The 20,033-nt window shown below is 50.9% G+C and overlaps 1 protein-coding gene across 3 annotated transcripts in view; it reads right to left on the bottom strand.

Moving 5' to 3' along the window:
- Nucleotides 1-20,033, bottom strand: part of HAUS6 (HAUS augmin like complex subunit 6) — a 407,393-nt gene that overhangs the window by 180,228 nt on the left and 207,132 nt on the right. For all 3 annotated transcript variants that reach the window (XM_086961463.1, XM_086961465.1, XM_086961464.1), the window contains exon 10: nucleotides 4,516-4,639. In XM_086961463.1, coding sequence (XP_086817589.1) covers nucleotides 4,516-4,639 — 124 coding nt within the window. The remainder of the gene's footprint in view (nucleotides 1-4,515; nucleotides 4,640-20,033) is intronic.

Raw genomic sequence — 20,033 nt, 5'->3', positions numbered from 1 at the left:
TTTTTCGGTGAGTAGCACGATATTCCGGAACCCATAAAGGATTAGTGGTGAATTAGTACAGTGAAATATGAAAGTAATTTGAATGGTGGATATTAGTCAGTTATTTGGATTGAGAAGGCTAGCGAAGGGATAAAAGAAGAGTAAATTACACAATTGCCGAGGCACACTTAATCAGAAGTCCAAACTGTCAAATGGGCATTCGTACATACAGTAATCAGACAAAGTCCATTTGAATATTTTCTTTTAATTCAGCAGTTTGTGTACAAAAGCAAGCAAAGGCAGCAGACAAGTGTTTCGTCCGAAGGACTTTTTCGAAGGCTAATTAAGGTAGGCTAAGAATGTCAACTCCCCAGAGTACGGAGTCTTGAAGACCAATGCGAACACAAGAGTTCTGGGTAACCATGTAAGGGTGATAAATAAACAACCCAGCCACCGTTGCTCCTCTATCCAACGTTGATCAACATATACAAGAGGTTGTTCCAAGTCATCAACCTCTGTTCCCACATCGAATGCCTGCAAAATTAGTAACTGAGGCGTGTAAACACGTGGATGTGGAGTATCGTCTAATTTTTCAATAACCCCAAACGAAAAGAAGTCCATTTCTATAGTTCTTAATATCGAGAAAGTGTCCTTTTGATGGCGAAGTTTATCCGAAAAAGTATCCTAAGCACCTGAAGTGCTAGGCGAGACCCTAAGTTTTACAGAAGAAGAGACTGGTAGGAGTCCTGAATGCATAAAAACAGGACCGTACACCCCACCGTATAGGTATTGGTGGACAATTCCAGCAAGGGCCCGATATGCCCAGACGGACGTGAAGCCCGTATAAGTCATAGCTGACCGAGAGCCGGAGAATCTTGGCATGGGCTAGGAGCTCATTTGTGGGACAGATGTGTTGTCACAAAAGAACGGAACCAGAGTCCCTGTCGAGAGTCCATTGCCTGGCTGTTAATGGGCTCCTCCAGCTTGAGCTGGCAAGGATGTCAAGTAAACGATCGGGTGATTTATTTCTTACTAGTGCCATTGTGATGCGTGGTTCCAGTGGCTGTGGTCATTTGAGGAGTTTTCTTTGTGAAGTGTGAGTCAGAGTGCAAATCCAAAGTAATCATTTGATGTATTTAGTGAATATATCTTTGATTTCTTGCCAGTCCAGTATTATTTGCTGCTTGTTTATTCATTATTATTCATGCATTTAACTGTTACATTTGCCAAGTGTGACATTATTGCATATCTACATATCTATCTACATATCTATCTACATATCTATCTACATATCTATCTACATATCTATCTACATATCTATCTACATATCTATCTACATATCTATCTACATATCTACATACATATCTACATACATCTACATATCTACATATCTACATACATATCTACATACATCTCATACATATCTACATACATCTACATACATATCTACATACATCTACATATCTACATACATCTACATATATCTACATATCTACATACATCTACATATCTACATTTCTACATACATCTACATCTATCTACCTCTACATATCTATATATCTATAAATAGGATTCCACTGTGCTGCTTCTCCCGGGATCCCCCAAGACACAGGTACGGACCACACCGTGTTTGTAGATTTTCAAAGTGCTGTTTTATTGCCTTCCAATTTCAATGTGCAGCATTCTCAAATGACAAGTGCACAGCATGACGCGTTTCGTCAGTAGATCACCTACTTGATCACATGACGTGCTTCAGGCCAATCCCCATTAAATACTAGTGCAGTAGGTGAAAAAAATCATTTAATTAGTACGCAGTCCAATGTTTTTTTAGTCTCCAGTATAGCATAGACATGAAAATAACACTCCTACACAATACATAGGGATACCTGTTCAGTACCTAATTTTTGCAGAAATTACGTGTGCAAAAGAAGCGATAAATAAGTAAATACATGTGTCATAAAGTGCAAGTGCTAAAAATTAAATATTCAAATATAAAATATTCACCAGTTATTACAGCATAACCGTTTCATAATACAATACTGATAAATGTTTTCATAGAAGTCGATGTGATGCACATAATCCATCTTATACTTTACGTTTGTTATATGTCCCCTACATATCTATACAAATGGCTAAAATTGTTTCATGTAAGCATTTTGTCATATAGAGTTCCTTAATGTAGGTCATATATCCGGATATCAAGTATGGCCTTCCCATATCCAATTAGCAAGTGCTGAAAACCATAATATTGGGGGAGTCCAGAAGCTCCAGCTCATCAAGTCAAGCGGGGCACAATCCACTATAAAAAACGTTAAATATCTCAGTGCCACCAATGTACGATTTTATCTTTCTTAAAGACTCCTCCCTTATCCATCCCTGGTTCCAGCCCCATTAAAAAGACTGGTAAAATCAAAGGTAAAAATCGGATTTCTCAGATAAAAACCCATGAAAGAACCCGTCTAAAAAACCGGACTAAAGACCACAGGATAAAAATAGAAGAGTTAAAAAGGAGAGACAAAAATAGAGATAAGATACATAAAAACACAGTTCAGAATTCATACAGTAGCTACAAATGATAGCGATGGTAAAATAGTAGATACAATTATAAAAAGTGGTGCAACTCTTCCCCATTAATCAGACCATTTGGCAACTTAGTATCTAGTGTTAAAATGTAGTGTGACTCAAGTTGTTTAAGTTTCTTTCCCCGGTTACCTCCCCTGATGGATCTAGGCACTGAGTCAATGACATAGTAACTCAGCTCTATTAAATCATTGCTATGTACATGTTTGAAGTGTCTAGCCACCGGGTAACTGGGATCAGAATTCAATATAGCCCGCAGATGTTGCAGTATGCTGTTAAAAACTTGAAATATGGTGCTCCCCACATATCTCAATTTGCATGAACACTAGCACATAAACAGCAAAATCTGTACGACAAGTGAGCAGCTTAGAAATCTTCATCGGGTTGGAGTCAAATGCTGTGTTTATCGCACTCATATTTTTACCAAATTTACAAGCTCTACATGTACTACATTTACAAAAACCAGTTCTTTTAGAGCCCCAATTCGAATTTTCCCTCACTTAAGGACTAGTTTTGACAAGTGCATCCCTCAGAGGGTGCGCGTCTAAAAGTGATCTTAGGTAATTCGGGCATCATTTGAGACATAGTTAGGTCTGTTTTGATAATGGGTCAATTTTTTAAAATAATTTTTCTGAACTGTTTCTCCTGTTGACTATATGCTGTTATAATCCTTACTGTATTGTCAGTTTTGGGAGATTCCTTAGTGTTAGTACTGGCTACTTCTGTGTTTAACATGGTTTCCATATCAGAAGTTATATTGTTAGCTCTAGTCATAGCCACCCTTAGATCTTTTTCTTTGTATCATCGACTTAGAAACCTCTGGAAAGCCTCAGTTTGGCAATTCTTGAGGTCATCTGAATTACAAATGCGTTTAATTCAAGAATTCCCCATAGGGGATACTTTTGATTAGGTGCCTGGGATGTGAACTGCTGGCATGTAACACTGCATTGCCCGCCGTACTCTTTCTGTGTAATCTCGTGTGGATAGTGTTGTTTTTAATATAGATATCCACATCTAAAAACTGTACTCTCTCCTTACTCGTTTCCGCTGTAAAAGCCAAATTTAAGTCATTGTCATTGATGGTTTTGACAAACTCACATGCTGTTTCTATCGTCCCCTTCCAGATGACACAAACATCCTCTATGAAATGCCACCACTCTTTAACATGTATTTCAAACAGTTTATTGTGGGGCGTTCAGAGGACGTGCTCCTCCCACCAGCCAACGTGTAAACCTGTATAATAAATATATATATATACACACACACACAGACGGACACACACACACACACACAGATAGAGTAAGATGGCCGAATATTTATGACATGATGTCTCATCCTTTTTCTTTCTTATAAAAGAATATATATATACATATATACACACATATACACACATATACACACACACACATTTGAACTTTATTAATTTGACAGCTGGAAAAGCCTTACAGTTAGAGAGCACTGCATAAATATAACCCCAAGCCTTTTGTAAAGTGAAACCCCCTTTTAGGTGATGTTGTGTTTTAGGTCTCCTGCTTCGTGGTGTTTGGGCCGTCGTGCGGGAGTGGTATTTTGAGGGCAAGGCAAAACACCGATCGAGAACAAAATGGGGGTGGGAGACACAGCCACAGATAACCCCTCAAGAGGACTCTTACAGGGTTTCCAAAACATTATAGCCACTATGCAACTTAATGCACCAATGGTGAATATAGAACTGATCCTTGCAGTAAAGCTGGTGTGGAAGTCTTAACAGAGCAACGAGTTTGGCAGCTTTCTTACAGCAAACTCAGATTGCACTGAAATTGGGGGCATGCTATTAATGGACATAGACAACACACAATCCATACACACCATAGTTCATTAAAGCGCAATTGTTATGTTCATCAATCACAAAAACTAATGAAGGAAATCAAGAGCATAACTTGCTATTTCTAAGACAATTAAGTACACGTTGCTTACCGAACGTTTAATGGCATGAAAAGGTGACTTTCCAAGTTCTTTATTCCATTTGCTTTCCCAAGCTTGTTGTTGGTCATGTATCGATTTGTTTAAAGACATCAGATGGTTATGCCTAATTTTGTACCTGGAAGATATCAAGCACATTGAAAACCGATACAATGAGAAAAAATGCATCTTGTAACCAAAAATTTGCAGAAAGAACAGAACCATTTTCACTCATTTCTTTGTAGAATATTGCCAAAAGGAGGAAGGCTATTTTAAGCAAATGTATAATGAAGACAGACTGGGCACCCACAAAGGTGCCAGAAAAGAAAATTCTTTGAACTTTGTGCTGTTTTGCAGTTTCTAAATATGCACTGGTTAAAGGCCCATTACGAATTCTAATATTTGCTCTGGTAAGCGAAACTTTTTGCCGCTCCGAAATGAAAAACGAGTTACTTGCCTGTACGCAGTAATTCTCATGCATTGATCGCTTTCATAGAATCAAATGCTTGATTCTTCTTAGTCATCGAGGTCTCTCCGTATTTATAATAATTAGTAGAAAGCAAAGCATAAATACCTTAAAGTTCGAAGGAGTGACACTTAACCAAATCACATTTTAGAAAGAAGCCAACTTCAGCCAATAAGAAAGCAGTTCTTGAATCATCTTTCTCCTTCAGGATCATCACACCTCAGATTTATAAGCACAAGTGTACGGGATAAATGAGATTTCCAATGTGGTGAGCACCTCAAACGGGTTTGGGAGGGCCAAATGTAAATCTATGAAAGATATCAATACTGGAGAACCAGTGTGCAGGTTACTTTCTTTTTTCTCCAGTATTAAATGTTTCACAAATTCACATGCTTGAATCTGTTGCAGGAATTCTGCCCAGGAACAGAACTATGCTTGGGACCATAGATCATTAGTAGATGAGGACTAAGTCACCATACCACCTCAGTACAATGAGCCCGAGTCAGACTAGCTATAATGTCTCAATTGCCTTCTAACTTATAACCAGATGCAAGTGAATTGACACCCCAGAACACTACACTCCCGACCCTCTCGGGGATTGTGGTAACAGGATACACCTTTTCGCTCACTCTTACACGTCAACAATAACATATGACAGAAACACGAAGAAAGTTTGAAATATTTATTTAAACTATCATGCTCTAGAATTCAGTATATGTGCTACAATCAGAAAACAACTTCCTAGCAAAAATACTATCAGCATAGTCAGTAAAGCATATATTCTAAAAAGCTGTGTCATATTATAGAAGACCTATCCCCCTCCCGTTCTACAGAAGCAAATTGATTATACAGCAAACATCTCTGGGATTAGTAGCAGACCCCGTACCATAGCACAAAAATGGACGTTCTACATCTCAGATGCAGACGTGATCCTCTCAGAAAATATACTGGTGTGTTACATTGCTGTGCATACCTATATGACAAGGTTTACATGTTCATACACAGCTGCATTTCTGTGTTGTGTCTATGTGCGAAAGCCTGCCCAGGTACAATAACAAGGGACATTGTTCTTTGACCTGCTCTGTCGTGTTCAGACTAAATCCCAGTAAAGAACAGAACGAGAAAACAATTGCAGGTTCTGTGTGAAAATATGTGGCACAGAAACAAATGTGTTTATACATTAACATGTGCAAAACTAGTGCAGCCTGTGTCATGGACAGTTAGGCTAACATTGGTAAACCACAATGGGCCATGTAAGTAACACATGACAAATCTGAATAGTAACATACCTGACAAAATATGAATAACATGGGGAAGTGGCAAAACATACAAAGTATAAAATGTAAACTTTCTATTTGTAGAAGAAAAAAGGTGGCTAACCTCATCAGATTAAGTTGTGAAGTACTGCTTGGCCCACAGCCGCATCCTGGTTGCATCTAGATATAGTGTCTAGTGAACGAATGATGATTTGTCCATGTGAGTGCTCTGCATATATCCGGTAACGAATCTCCATCAAATAATGCAGTAGGTGTTGCCACATTTCTTGTCGAATTAGGTCAAACCGTAGTACCCCATGGTCTTCCTGCTTTTTCATGACAAAAGCCAATAGCTGCCAATACCTATCTGCTTATACTAGTTCTTGACAAGGCTTGCCCTTATCTTGGAGGTGCTAAAACAACAAGGAGTTCGTCGGACGTTTGAGAAGTATTGAGGCACCTTTTAACCCTCAGAAAATGAAGCACCCATTCAGCTTCATCCGATGGATTCTTGAAATTTGCTTTTAAGACCATTAGTTTGTTTAGGTGAAAGTCTGTTGGAGCCTTACGAAGAAGTGAAGGCTAATTCTGTCAAAGGTGATAGGATGACTCAGTCCCTATGAACTAAGGTCCCATAATCCTACGTATAGTTCTGTGTTTGTGCAGAATCCCTGCAACATTTCTTAAAAGAATTTCCTTTTAAATTGCATGTATGGTTCTTTCGTTGTAAAAGCCTGTATTTCACAAATCTTCCTCACTGATGTCACTAACAGAAGGGCCATTCTTCATGAAAGGTACTATATATAAGCCTTGTGAACAGACATAAAAGGCCCTTGCATTTATTAAGCCAATACTGTATTTAGCGGCCATGGAATCGGCAGTTCTAAACAGGCCTCGTAAAAATGTCTTCACTAGTCTGATAGACCAAAAGGACCTCTGGTTCCAGAACCTTCTAAATCTAGATATCTCTGCGAGGTGAACCTTAACTGAGTTACGAGAAAAGACATACTGAGCTAAACTGAGTAAATATGGTAAGACTTGTGCCGTAGTGGAGGAAAGAAGATGCAGTTGTTGGAGGAGCACCATTTGCAGACTCATAGCCATTTCACACAATACGATCTATTTGTAGAGTTAGCTATTGTTTTGGCAAGGATACGTCTGCACTGTGGTAGTGTTAGACGGGACCTGGAGGGTCGGCCGAGGACAAGGGGAGAGGTCTCCGGGGAGAGCCGTCTCCAGCGATCGTACAGACCAGTAACTTCCCCCCCACAGATGGACACCACACAAAGATAAAGTTTAACGTTCTTTATAAGCAATCTTGAAGTACGGTAGAATGGTACAAGGAGGTCAGGACTCAGGGGTCCCCTCGATTCTAGTCTCTTGGATGGGAAAAGAGGGTAGCGGGACAGTCTTGTTACCAATCTGGAAGTTACGATGAGATGATGGGTAGCTCACAATCCTCGAGCTCGGTGTTCTAGGCGGACGGGCCGCGGCAGCGCCAGCAGGTCCCGAGAAGATCGTAGGTGGCAACGGTCCGCGGCAGCGCCAGCAGGTCCCGACGAAGATGGTAGTTACAACGGGCCGCGGCAGCGCCAGTAGGTCCCGACGAGGATGGTAGTTACAACGGGCCGCGGCAGCGCCAGCAGGTCCCGACGAGGATGAAGGTTGCAGAGGGCCGCGGCAGCGCCAGCGGGCAGGACGACAGTTCACAAGGCAGGGCTGCGGCAGCGCCAGCAGTCCGTCAAGGATGAGTTCTTCACGGTGTCTCTCGACTCCAGGATACAACTGACTTCCTGCTCTGGAGCTGCCCCAGTTATAGGGCTGGTGCCCTTTGATGTCCGGACCCTCGCACTTGGAGGTCGGGAGGTCCGGGATGAGGGAGTCCAGACACCCAGCAGGGGGGTGGAGCCAGCGCCCGGGGAGGCTGGGGGCGATCGGCACCTGGCGGGGGAGAGCCATCGAAACTCCTCTCTCCCATTGACCTGCCAAGTGGTCCGCTCACCTCCCGGGTGGATGGTGGTGCCGGGCTGTCGGGGCCTGGCCAGGCCCAGGGTTAGGGTCGAGCTGAGGCCACGCGGCCTCGTGGCACAGGGTCCAAGATGGCGGCTGGGCCCGGGCGATGGTGCCGGTGCCGGTGGAGGCCCAGGCCGGTGTTACGGAGATGTTCGGGGGCAGGTGTCCCGTGTGGGACGGGTTACGGGTTACTTCTGGGGGTGGCTTCTGGAGAGTCGGTGTCCTGGCTCTGTCATGCGGGGAGGGAGCAAGCCCCCTTCTGGGGCCTGTCCAACATGCGTCCCCCCCAGCTGAAGGCGGGGAGAGTTACCCATCCTCTTGGGGACTCTCTCCGTCGAGGCGGAAAAAGCGGGACAGGCCATCCGCATTTGCGTGATCTTGACCAGGGCGATGCTCCACAGTGAAGTCCATCCCTTGCAGGAAGATGGACCATCGCAGCAGTTTGGGATTCTCCCCCCGCATCTGCATTAACCATTGCAGGGGGCGATGGTCTGTTTGTACCCAGAAGTGGGTACCGAAGAGGTAGGGCCTGAGTTTCTTGAGGGCCCACACCACTGCGAAGGCCTCCCGCTCGATGGTACTCCAGCGTTGTTCTCGGGCCAGTAGGCGTCGGCTGATGAAGGCCACTGGCTGATCGACCCCCTCAGAGTTGAGTTGCGAGAGGACGGCCCCAATACCATGGTCCGAGGCATCGGTCTGGACTATGAACTCGCGGCTGTAGTCGGGGGCCTGGAGCACCGGGGCAGTGCACATGGCGGCCTTCAGTTTCTCGAAGGCCGCTTGACAGTCTGGAGTCCAGTTGACCGTTTTGGGATGCTTTTTGGATGTGAGTTCCGTGAGGGGCCCCAAAATGCTGCCATAGTCCTTCACGAACCTCCGATAGTATCCGGTGAGCCCCAGGAAGGCTCGTACCTCTGTTTGGGTGACTGGGGGCTGCCAGGACTGGATGGCAGCGATCTTGAGCTGGAGAGGTGCCACCAGACCGCTCCCCACTTGGTGTCCCAGGTAGGTCACGGACCCTTGGCCGATTTGGCATTTGCTGGCCTTGATGGTGAGGCCAGCTCCCTGAAGGGCCTGCAGGACCTCTGAGGTGGCAGAGGTGGTCTGGCCAGTGGCGGCTGTATACTGCGATATCGTCCAGGTAGGCGGCGCTGAAGTCTTCGAGGCCCGCCAATACCTGGTTCACAAGTCTCTGAAAAGTGGCTGGAGCGTTTTTCATACCGAAGGGCATCACGGTGAACTGGTAGTGCCCATCCGGGGTGGAGAAAGCGGATCGTTCTTGAGCCCTGGGGGTGAGGCCGATCTGCCAGTAGCCCGCCGTCAGGTCGAAGATGCTTAGGTAGCGGGCAGCCCCCATGCGGTCGACCAGTTCATCTGCTCGGGGGATAGGATGAGCGTCGGTTCTGGTGACAGCGTTCAGACCCAGATAGTCGACGCAGAACCGGAGCTCGGGGGTGGTGCCCGGGGCGGCCGCTTTGGGTACCAGTACGACTGGGCTGGCCCAGGGGATGTCTGAGGGCTCGATGACCCCGAGTGCGAGCATCTTGGTGACCTCTTCTTGGATGCAGGCGCGCACCCGGTCCGGGACTCGGTAGGCTCGGTGTCGAATAGGGGGACTGTCCCCAGTATCCACGTCGAGAAGGCACCAGGGGGTGACCCCGGGGGTGAGGGAAAACAGGTCTGCAAATTGCAACAGGAGGGTCCGACAGTCTTGGCGCTGCTCCGGGGTCAGGGCATCGGAGAGTCGGACCCCATCCACGGAACCATCTCTCTCACGGGTCCTCAGCAGGTCCGGGAGTGGCTCGGAGTCTTCTTCCGCCCCACTGTCTGTAGCCATCAGGAGGCTGAGCTCTGAGCGCACAAAGTGTGGTTTGAGTCTGTTGGCGTGGAGGACCCGGAGGGGGTTTCGGGGGGACTCCATGTCGATGAGATAGGTGACAGGGCCCTTGCGTTCGACCACCTTGAAGGGTCCTGTCCATTTGTCTTGCAAGGCACAAGGTTCGGTGGGGGACATCACCCACACCTGTTGACCAGGTTCAAACTCAATGGAGGAGGCATGTTGGTCGTACCATTTCTTCATGTCCTCCTGACTGGCCTCAAGATTGGCTTTAGCGATCTCCCTGAATCGCCTGGTCTGGTTGCGGAGGGTCAGGAGGTACTTGTAGACATCCGGAGGGGTTTTCAGGGGGGCCATCTCCCATTCTTCCTTCACTAGGCTGAGGGACCCTCGGACAGGGTGCCCGTACAGGAGCTCGAAAGGGCTGAAACCGAGGGACTTCTGGGGGACTTCTCGGTAGGCGAAGAGGAGGCACGGTAGTAGCACGTCCCACTGGCGGCGTAGGGGCTCCTCCAGCCCCATAATCATTCCCTTGAGGGTGCGGTTGAACCGCTCGACCAGTCCGTTTCCTTGCGGGTGATAGGGTGTTATGAAACGGTAGGTGACCCCGCACTGCTGCCAGAGGGATTTCATATACTTCGAAATAAAGTTTGTGCCCCGGTCACTGACGACCTCCCGGGGGAAGCCCACTCGCGAGAAGATCCCCATCAAGGCTCGGCCTACCACTGGTGCTGTCGCTGTTCGAAGGGGGATGGCCTCGGGATAACGGGTGGCGTGATCCACCAGGACCAGGATGAACCGGTGCCCTTGTGCTGTTCGGGGGTCCAGGGGCCCCACAATGTCTATTCCCACTCGTTCGAACGGGGTGGTGACAACAGGGAATGGTTGCAGGGGCGCCTTGAGTTTTCAGCCGCTCTTGCCGCTGGCTTGGCAGGTGGGGCAGGCCCGGCAGTGGTTGGAAACGTCATTTCGCATCTTGGGCCAGTAAAAGTGTGTCACCAGGCGGTTGTAGGTTTTATCTTGCCCCAAGTGCCCAGCCAGGGGGACATCGTGGGCCATGTTTAAAAGGAAGTCTCTGAAACGGAGGGGTACCACCAGCACCCGACTGGCCCCCAATTCTGCAATTCTTTGCTCGCTGTACAGTAAGTCGTTGTCCCAGTAGATCCAGTGCGCCCCTGCGGTGTCTCCCGCGCTCTGGGCGAGGGCTTGCTGTCGGAGTCCCTCGAGGGAGGGACAGGTCTTTTGCTCCTGCCGAAATTGTTCTTGGGTGGGCCCCCCCTCTTGACGCCACTGAGCCAGGTCTGGAAGGTCCTGGGGCTGAGCGGGCTCTTCCGGGGCTTGTTCTGGGGGGTCAGGGCGGCCGGCGTCTTCCTCTGGAATGATCGGGGGAGGAGGTGCTGGCCATTCGGGCTCTTCGGGTCTGGGGATGGTACGGGCGGCTATGGACCGGGTTGTTACGCACGCCCAGTCTGGGAGGCCCAGCATCCCCAGGTGTTCTCCTCTCTCAACGGCCGCCCACGGGGAACTCTCGAGATCGTTTCCCAGGAGGCAGTCCACGGGGGCATCATTGCGGACAGTCACCTTCAGCATGCCGGACACTCCTCCCCATTCAAAGGGGACACAGGCCATCCGACATAGGCTCTCAGAATTGTCAGCTGAACGGACAGGGCAAAGGACGTTTGGCATGATTTGTTCCGGGGTCACCAGGTGACAGCGGACGGCCGTCACACTGGCTCCAGTGTCACGCAGGGCTTCGACCTGGCGTCCGTTGATGTTCACCCACTGGATGTATTTTCGGGTGTTTGCGGGTAGGGGGACCCGCGGGACAATGTCTCTTCCCCCTAGGCAAGCCAGGACCATGGCGGCAGGTTCCCACTCGGGCTGTTCCTGTTCATATTCTTCATGTTCTTCGTACGTTTGTTCTTCTCCTAGGGCGGCGGCCGCGACCTGGCGGGGCCCGGGAGTCTGGTTCTTGGGGCAGTTCGGGTCGTTGGCATAGTGTCCGACCCGCTGGCACCGATGGCACGTGACATTGGCTCGGAACCCTGGGCGCATCGGAGGGTTCCCCCGCCCAGCCGGGGGTGGGGTGTTGTTGGCAGGAGCTGCCGGGGCGGCATCTCTGCCCCAGCCCTGGCCTCCTCCTCCTCCTCGGGATCAATGAGGGCCGTGGTTGTTTCGGTTCTGCTCGTTTGGCCCACTCCGGGCCACTCGGGTGCTCTCCCATCGGTCAGCCTCAGCGGCGAGCTGCCGAGGGTCAGTCAATTTACTGTCGAGGAGGTGCTGCCTGAGCTCGACGAAGCAGTTGTTGGAGAGGTGCTCCTATACAATGAGATTGAAGAGTTGCTCGTAGGTGGTGACTCGGCTACCTTTGATCCACCCTTCGAAGGCCCGGCTAAAATAGTTCACATATTCCACCCAAGTTGTACCCAGGATCCGGGTGCAGTCGCGGAACCTCTGGCGGTACATCTCGGGCGTGAGTCCATATCGAGTGAGGAGGGCGGCCTTCATGTGATCATAGGACGTCATCTGATGGTCCGGGAGCTGTAGCAGGGCATCGCGGCCTTCATTGACGAACCTACCCCATAGACCGGCTCACCAGTCACTTCGATCGATCCGGTGGGAGGTCATGGCAATCTCATAGGCCTTGAACCACTGTTGTATGTCGTCGTTCCGATAGTATTCTCGGACGACGTCCTTGGGGATGTGGACTTTTTGTTCCGTAGTGCCCGGGGTGCGCGGTTGCTCGGGCACCCCTAGTTCTTTGTTTTGTTTTCGTAGTTCTATTTCAGCTAGCTTGCGCTCGTGTTCGCATGCCAGTCTCTTTTCTTCGAGTTCTCTTTGTCTTTGCTTTTCTTCCCGCTCTTCTCGGAGCCGTAGGTGCTCTAAGTTCAGTTTTTGTTCCGCTAGTTTTAGCTCACCGTCCATCTTGAGCCGTGCCATCTCTAATTCGTGTAGTCTGTTTCTTTCTCTTTCTTGGATCTCTTCCTGTGAGAGACACGTTCTCCGTTCTTCGGGAGAAGTGGTGTAGATCTCTGATGCTGCGACGTTTTGGTCCGGGGGTCTGACGGCCCCGGTTTCCGCCCAAGACTCAATGGCGTGCTTGAAATCTTCTTTCGTGCTCAGACCGGTGGTAGCAATGCCTAGTTCGATGCAAAATTGTTTTAACTCACGATGGCTGTACTCTTCCAATTTCTCCATCTGGAATTTTTCTGTGGATCCGCTCTCTTTGGTTGTCATTGTGGTTTAGTCGTGGGGTGAGTCACTCTCTGTACGTACGCGTTGATTCGGATCGCGCCGCTGGCCACCAATGTTAGACGGGACCTGGAGGGTCGGCCGAGGACAAGGGGAGAGGTCTCCGGGGAGAGCCGTCTCCAGCGATCGTACAGACCAGTAACTTCCCCCCCACAGATGGACACCACACAAAGATAAAGTTTAACCCATTCGACGCTCATGACGAGCTCAGCTCATCATGAGTTACGCCTGTCGTACACTCATGACGAGCTGAGCTCGTCATGAACCACGGGTTTTTTAAAAACTCAGCGCACAGCGGGAAAAGCCGCAGCGCACATGGTGTTAACGTTCTTTATAAGCAATCTTGAAGTACGGTAGAATGGTACAAGGAGGTCAGGACTCAGGGGTCCCCTCGATTCTAGTCTCTTGGATGGGGAAAGAGGGTAGCGGGACAGTCTTGTTACCAATCTGGTAGTTACGATGAGATGATGGGTAGCTCACAATCCTCAAGCTCGGTGTTCTAGGCGGACGGGCCGCGGCAGCGCCAGCAGGTCCCGAGAAGATCGTAGGTGGCAACGGTCCGCGGCAGCGCCAGCAGGTCCCGACGAAGATGGTAGTTACAACGGGCCGCGGCAGCGCCAGCAGGTCCCGACGAGGATGGTAGTTACAACGGGCCGCGGCAGCGCCAGCAGGTCCCGACGAGGATGAAGGTTGCAGAGGGCCGCGGCAGCGCCAGCGGGCAGGACGACAGTTCACAAGGCAGGGCTGCGGCAGCGCCAGCAGTCCGTCAAGGATGAGTTCTTCACTGTGTCTCTCGACTCCAGGATACAACTGACTTCCTGCTCTGGAGCTGCCCCAGTTATAGGGCTGGTGCCCTTTGATGTCCGGACCCTCGCACTTGGAGGTCGGGAGGTCCGGGATGAGGGAGTCCAGACACCCAGCAGGGGGGTGGAGCCAGCGCCCGGGGAGGCTGGGGGCGATCGGCACCTGGAGGGGGAGAGCCATCGAAACTCCTCTCTCCCATTGACCTGCCAAGTGGTCCGCTCACCTCCCGGGTGGATGGTGGTGCCGGGCTGTCGGGGCCTGGCCAGGCCCAGGGTTAGGGTCGAGCTGAGGCCACGCGGCCTCGTGGCACAGGGTCCAAGATGGCGGCTGGGCCCGGGCGATGGTGCCGGTGGAGGCCCAGGCCGGTGTTACGGAGATGTTCGGGGGCAGGTGTCCCGTGTGGGACGGGTTACGGGTTACTTCTGGGGGTGGCTTCTGGAGAGTCGGTGTCCTGGCTCTGTCATGCGGGAGGGGGGTGAGCGAGCCCCCTTCTGGGGCCTGTCCAACAGGTAGTATGTTTAACTTATGGAATTCATTGTGTTCAGGAGTCAGGAAGTTGAGTGATAATGGATTTTTGATGAATCTCTTGCCCATTGTTCATGTAAAGCATTCCTAGGACTGATCCGAGTGGAATGCGTGGGAAGCTGGCCATCACTGTAGAGAGAGTCGAGGCGACCCTTACTGGTTCACAGGGGTTATAATAATAATCCCAAATTCTCTCTTTTGTAGTAGAGTGGGCAAGATGTTTAGGCTTATCAGAGGATAGTGTTAAGCATTTACTGCACACAAAGTCAGTAAGCAAGACACTCAAAGCAATCTGACAACAATTTATAAAAAAATAACAGATTTTTATAGGAATTTAGAAACCGAGATCATCATAATCATTTAAGTACTTTGAGATATTGATTTTTCAAGTAATGGAAAATGCACTGTATTTTTTATCTTTAAAGTGGTAATGTTATCCTAGGGAGAAAAACATCTACTGCATTTGGTCACTTGTCAAGGACTTACAGAACTGTTATCCTAGACTTAAGGTAAGTATGGGGCAAGGCCCAAGGCAGCACCAACAGTTCACATCAGTCGGCAGGTTGCTGAGGTGTTTTTCGGCATTGGGTGCCCTGTTAAAGTCAATAGGATACGGTCCTGTTGAAAAGAGGCTGCAAGCAGGGACTTGGGGGGCCAGTCAGAATGAATACAAAGGGAGGCTCCGGTCTGGGGCACACAGACACCATGAGTCCACTGAAACGTGGAGGCTCGTGTGCAGTGCCACTTTATCTGGCGGGGTAGCACAGTTGAAGACTTTTGTGATTCTCAGTCCTTGCAGAAAGAGGCTGCGGGCGGCGACTGGGGGACCAATCTGGCAAACCCCAAGGATGGGCTCAGCTCCTGAGTCTCAGGATCAAGTTGGCACTGTCACATCCACCCGGACTCGGGCTATGGACCGTGGGTGAAGGTGTGCTTCAAGGTGCCAGGTACGGGTCGGTCAGAGGCTCACTCTGGGTCTTGGTGACCTGGGGTAGATGGCAGCAGGGCCACTCTCGGGGCTGGTGCATCCTGACATCCTACAACGCTGTGTGTGCTTTGTACTATTGGAGTCCGGACTGGACCGCCAAAAAGCCTTGGTTGCTGCACTGCTTCAGTACACAGGGTATTGCTGCTGGCCGGCTCCTCGGGGTCCCAGCATCTCCAAACTTGGCAAGGAGAAAGGTCTGACCTCCTGGAGCACAAAGGCCTTTCTCCTGTCGCACTGCTCCTTCGGTGAGCCTGATGGCTAGCAACACAGTGGACCGGCAGATGCTTTGTGGTGCCTTCAAACGCAGGGGAGCAGCTCCTCTACTCCAAGGGAGATCTTTTCCCAGTTGTTACGGTGCTGGGCAGTCCTCCAAGGGTTTTAGGGAGAATGCCCAGCTCTTGGCCGAATCGGTCCCAGCCATAGTCGAAGTTCAAGCAGCCTGGCAGGGTTTTCGCCAGTCCTTCGTGCAGGTCCAGGGTTCCGGATTTCACCACACACAAGATGGTGGAATTCATTCTTTTCTGTGCACTTCAGGCTGCCCATCTTAGAGGCGTGAATAGCCTAAAGGTGAAACGCCTCCTTGCATAGCTAACTTCTTGCCTGTCCTGGTGCCACATGGGCTTCAGGGCAGGGGGTGGCATCTCCGAGGTCCGGGGTAAGACAGGCTCACATATCAAAGGCAGAGAGAGCTTCTAAGCTCCCTGCCTTGACATGATAATTTGCTAGCCATCCTGCTGGAGGTGTAAACACCTCCTGCTAGAGCAGGCATTGTTTCAGATCTCTGAGAGAAGGGTTCTTGCCTGCCAGGGGGTCAGAAACTAGTCTGTAATAGCAGGCTGGACAGGACCAATAAGCACATGAGGACTAGTAGGGTTCAGGGGTTACCTCTAAGGTGCCCTCTGGGTGCATGTATTAATGAATCCATCACTAAAAATCGGTGAGGGTTTACAGTGCTTTGGCTTTCATCAGGTGTTCCATGCCGGGTTTGCTAGGGGCTCCAGGGGAGCGGCCATTCTTATTCATAGACAGCTAGCGTACGTTCATGAGCGTCAATGGCTTGACCCCCAGGGCCGCTTTGTATTTGTTCAGGGGAAGGTTGGTGCAGAACCTGTTGTGTTTGGCTGTGTGTATGCCCCCCCCCCTTTGCAATGGGCCTTAGCGGAACGACTGTTTACCCTATGGACTGAACTCCCCCACTCCATGGCTGTGATTGGTGGCGACTGGAACGATGTGTTGGATGTGGCTTTGGACCGGCAGAGGAGGCCTGGAGTGGCGCTTGTGTTCTCACCTACACGATTAGGAGCTATGGTTGATGGTCTGGGTTGGGTAGATGTGTGGAGACATTTGCATGCGGAGCGGCGAGAGTACACCTATGTTTCGGCTGTCCATGGCTCCCTTTCGCGCTTAGATTGTGTATTTGTTCCGAGGGCCTTTCTTGACAGAGTGAAGGGGGCAGCGATTCGGCCCGCGGACTCTCTGACCACTCCCCGGTGGCAGTTCAACTTGACTTGTGCAGAGCGCGCCCCCCCTTCAGATGGCGGATGTCCACGTGGCATCTGCAGCGCCCTGACTATTCCCAACATCTACGTAGCGCGATTGCCCATTATTGGCAGGACAACCTTACTGAGGGGATGGATGCAGTGACCGTCTGGGAGGCTATGAAGCCCACCCTGCATGGAATTGATATCGCTTGGTGTGCATCTGCTCGCCGGACTCGGCTGGGTAGCATTGTTGCCGCTGCAGAGCGGGTGGAGGAGCTTGAGGCTAGACACAGCGAGGCACCCGATGATATGGCGCTGCGGCTACTCCTACAGGCACAACAGTCTTATTCCTCGGTTCTCTTAGACGAGGCTCGCCAGGCGTGGTTGGCCACCCGTAGCCGGGTTTATCAGTGGGGCGACAAGTCTTGCACTATGCTCCATAGGTTGTGCCAACAGAACCTGCAGCCTCTAACACTGCCGGGCCTTGTTGATGGTGCAGGAGTGGCGATCACAGACCCGGCAACTCTTGCAACGAGTTTTGCGCGCTATTATGGGCACCAGTATGCCTCCCGAGAGACCCTCTCCCCCGCCAGTATCGCAGATTATATTGCGTTGGTTCCCCCCTCTGCTGTGTCCGATGAGGTGCGCGATGCCCTGGACCTTCCCCTGACGGCTGAGGAGCTGGGTGATGCGCTGGGTCAGCTAATTGTGGGCAAGGCGCCGGGGCCGAGCGGATTCCCCAGCGAATTCTATAAGAAGTTCCATCTGCAGCTCGGGCCGCAATACTTGCGGGCCCTGGAACAGGCACGAGAACATGGCCGCCTCCCACCGGATTGGCGCCATGCCGAAATCGTGGTGTTTCTGAAGCCGGGTAGGCCCCCTGATCGCCATGAATCTTATCGTCCCATATCCCTCATTAACTTCGAGGCCAAGCTCCTGGCCAAGGCGCTGGCGAACCGCTTACTTCCACACATCTCGGCCCTTGTCCACCCAGACCAGGCAGGTTTTATGCCGCGCCGGGCTACGAGACAATATACGGCGGGCGCAGGCCGCGATACAAGCCGTTGAGTCCTCGGAGGATCCGGCGGCACTCCTGCTGGCTGATATCGATAGTGCTTTCGATTCGGTCAGCTGGACGTTTCTTTTTGCCCTATTGCCGCTGCTGAACTTAGGCCCGACCTTCCTCTCCTATGTCAGGCTGCTTTACACCGAGATCACAGCCTCGGTGCGTATCTCGGGGACGGCGTCCGCTCGTTTTCCGGTTTCCAGGGGCACGCATCAAGGGTGTCCGCTCTCCCCTTACCTTTACGCGCTGGCCATGGAGCCGCTGGCTGCCAGGGTGCGCCGCGATGAGCTCTACCGTGGCTTCGTCTGGGGTGCGGATCATTCGGACCGTATAGCTTTATATGCGGATGATGTGCTATTTTTCATAACAGACCTGCAGCGTACGGGTCCTCGTGTCTTAGAATTGATGCAGGACTTTGGTCGGGCATCGGGGCTCTACCTTAACCCGCGCAAGTCGACCTTGTGGGTGCTGGGGGGTGCCGCAGTGGCCTGCCCTTGAGCTGCATCCCTTCAGATGGCTGTGGAGGGTGTGAAGTACCTGGGTGTCTTCCTCTCTGCTTCGCCCACAGTGGCGTGGGACCGGAACGTCTTGCCAGTGTGGGATCGGGTCCAACTGGACGTCAAGACGTGGACGCGCATGCCTCTTAATATCTACGGCCGGTCGGCCATCTTCAAGATGGTAGCTTTGCCCCGTCTCCTTTACCAACTACAGAATCATCCCTTCCAGATTGACCCGCAGTGGTTCCGTACTGTTAACTCTGTGCTGGGCCGGTTTCTGTGGGCTGGGGGTGCCACCAGGGTGGCGCTGCGCACATGCTTCCTCTCTACCTACTGCGGCGGTTTGGCGGCTGTGGATATTCTATCTTACTATCAGGCCTCCCATCTCCTTGTGCTTAACGAGTGGTGGTATGGGGACCGCAGTGATCCGGCTTATGCTCTCGAGCATTCTTTGATGAGTGGCGCCTCCCTTCACACCCTGCTGTACTCGGCCAGGCGGAGGCGACTGCTTCCACAGGTCACCCAGGTGGTTTTCGCGGTCTGGCGGCGGGCCCTGCACCGGGTGGGCTGGTGGGGTCGGCTCACGGCTGAAACCCCGTTGTGGCGTAATGGCCCGTTACCAGCGTTGGCGTTTCTGTCCGGATTTGACGGCTGGGATGCGATCGGGATCTCGTCCCTCGGTCATGTCCTCTCTGGTACTACCCTAAAGTCCTTTCAGGACCTCAGTTCTGAATTTAGCATGCCCAAGACCCAGTTCTTCCGCTACCTTCAATTTCGCCACGCTCTTACTCCTAGCCTGGTGGGCCTGGAACAGATTCCTGACTTTAGCCCCATCGAGGCGAAACTTTTTATGGGAGACCTGGGTGACAAGAAGGTCTCACAGATCTACCGATCTCTGGTCACTCACTGTTCCCCTTCGCTCTCGGCGCTGAAGGCCTCTTGGGAGGGCGATGTTGGTCCCTTGGATGACGACGATTGGCGCGAGGCCCTTGAATCTCCCCGTGGTGCAGCTATAGCTATCCGCCTCCGCTTCATCCAGTTCAAATACCTCCACCGGGCTTACTATACTAGACACCGTCTATGGCGGGCGGGCCTTATCGCGACTCCGGAATGCCTGAGGTGTGGTTCTGAAGAGGGCACCCTTTTTCATACGGTATGGTCCTGTGAGAGACTGACTCGATTCTGGGCCGGGGTTTGGGACTGCCTGTCCGAGGTGTTGGGATGGGACCTGCCCCGTACCCCTAGGCTGGGCCTCCTTCATGTTCTGGAAAGCGTTGGGGGCAATGTTTACAAACGCCATTTGCTATTGCTGGGGCTAGTGGTAGCGAAGAGAGACTTGGCGCAGGCC

This window comes from Lissotriton vulgaris, chromosome 3_1 (assembly GCF_964263255.1).
Source record: "Lissotriton vulgaris chromosome 3_1, aLisVul1.2, whole genome shotgun sequence".
Taxonomy (NCBI): domain Eukaryota; kingdom Metazoa; phylum Chordata; class Amphibia; order Caudata; family Salamandridae; genus Lissotriton; species Lissotriton vulgaris.
This window is presented reverse-complemented; position numbering and strand designations above follow the sequence as displayed.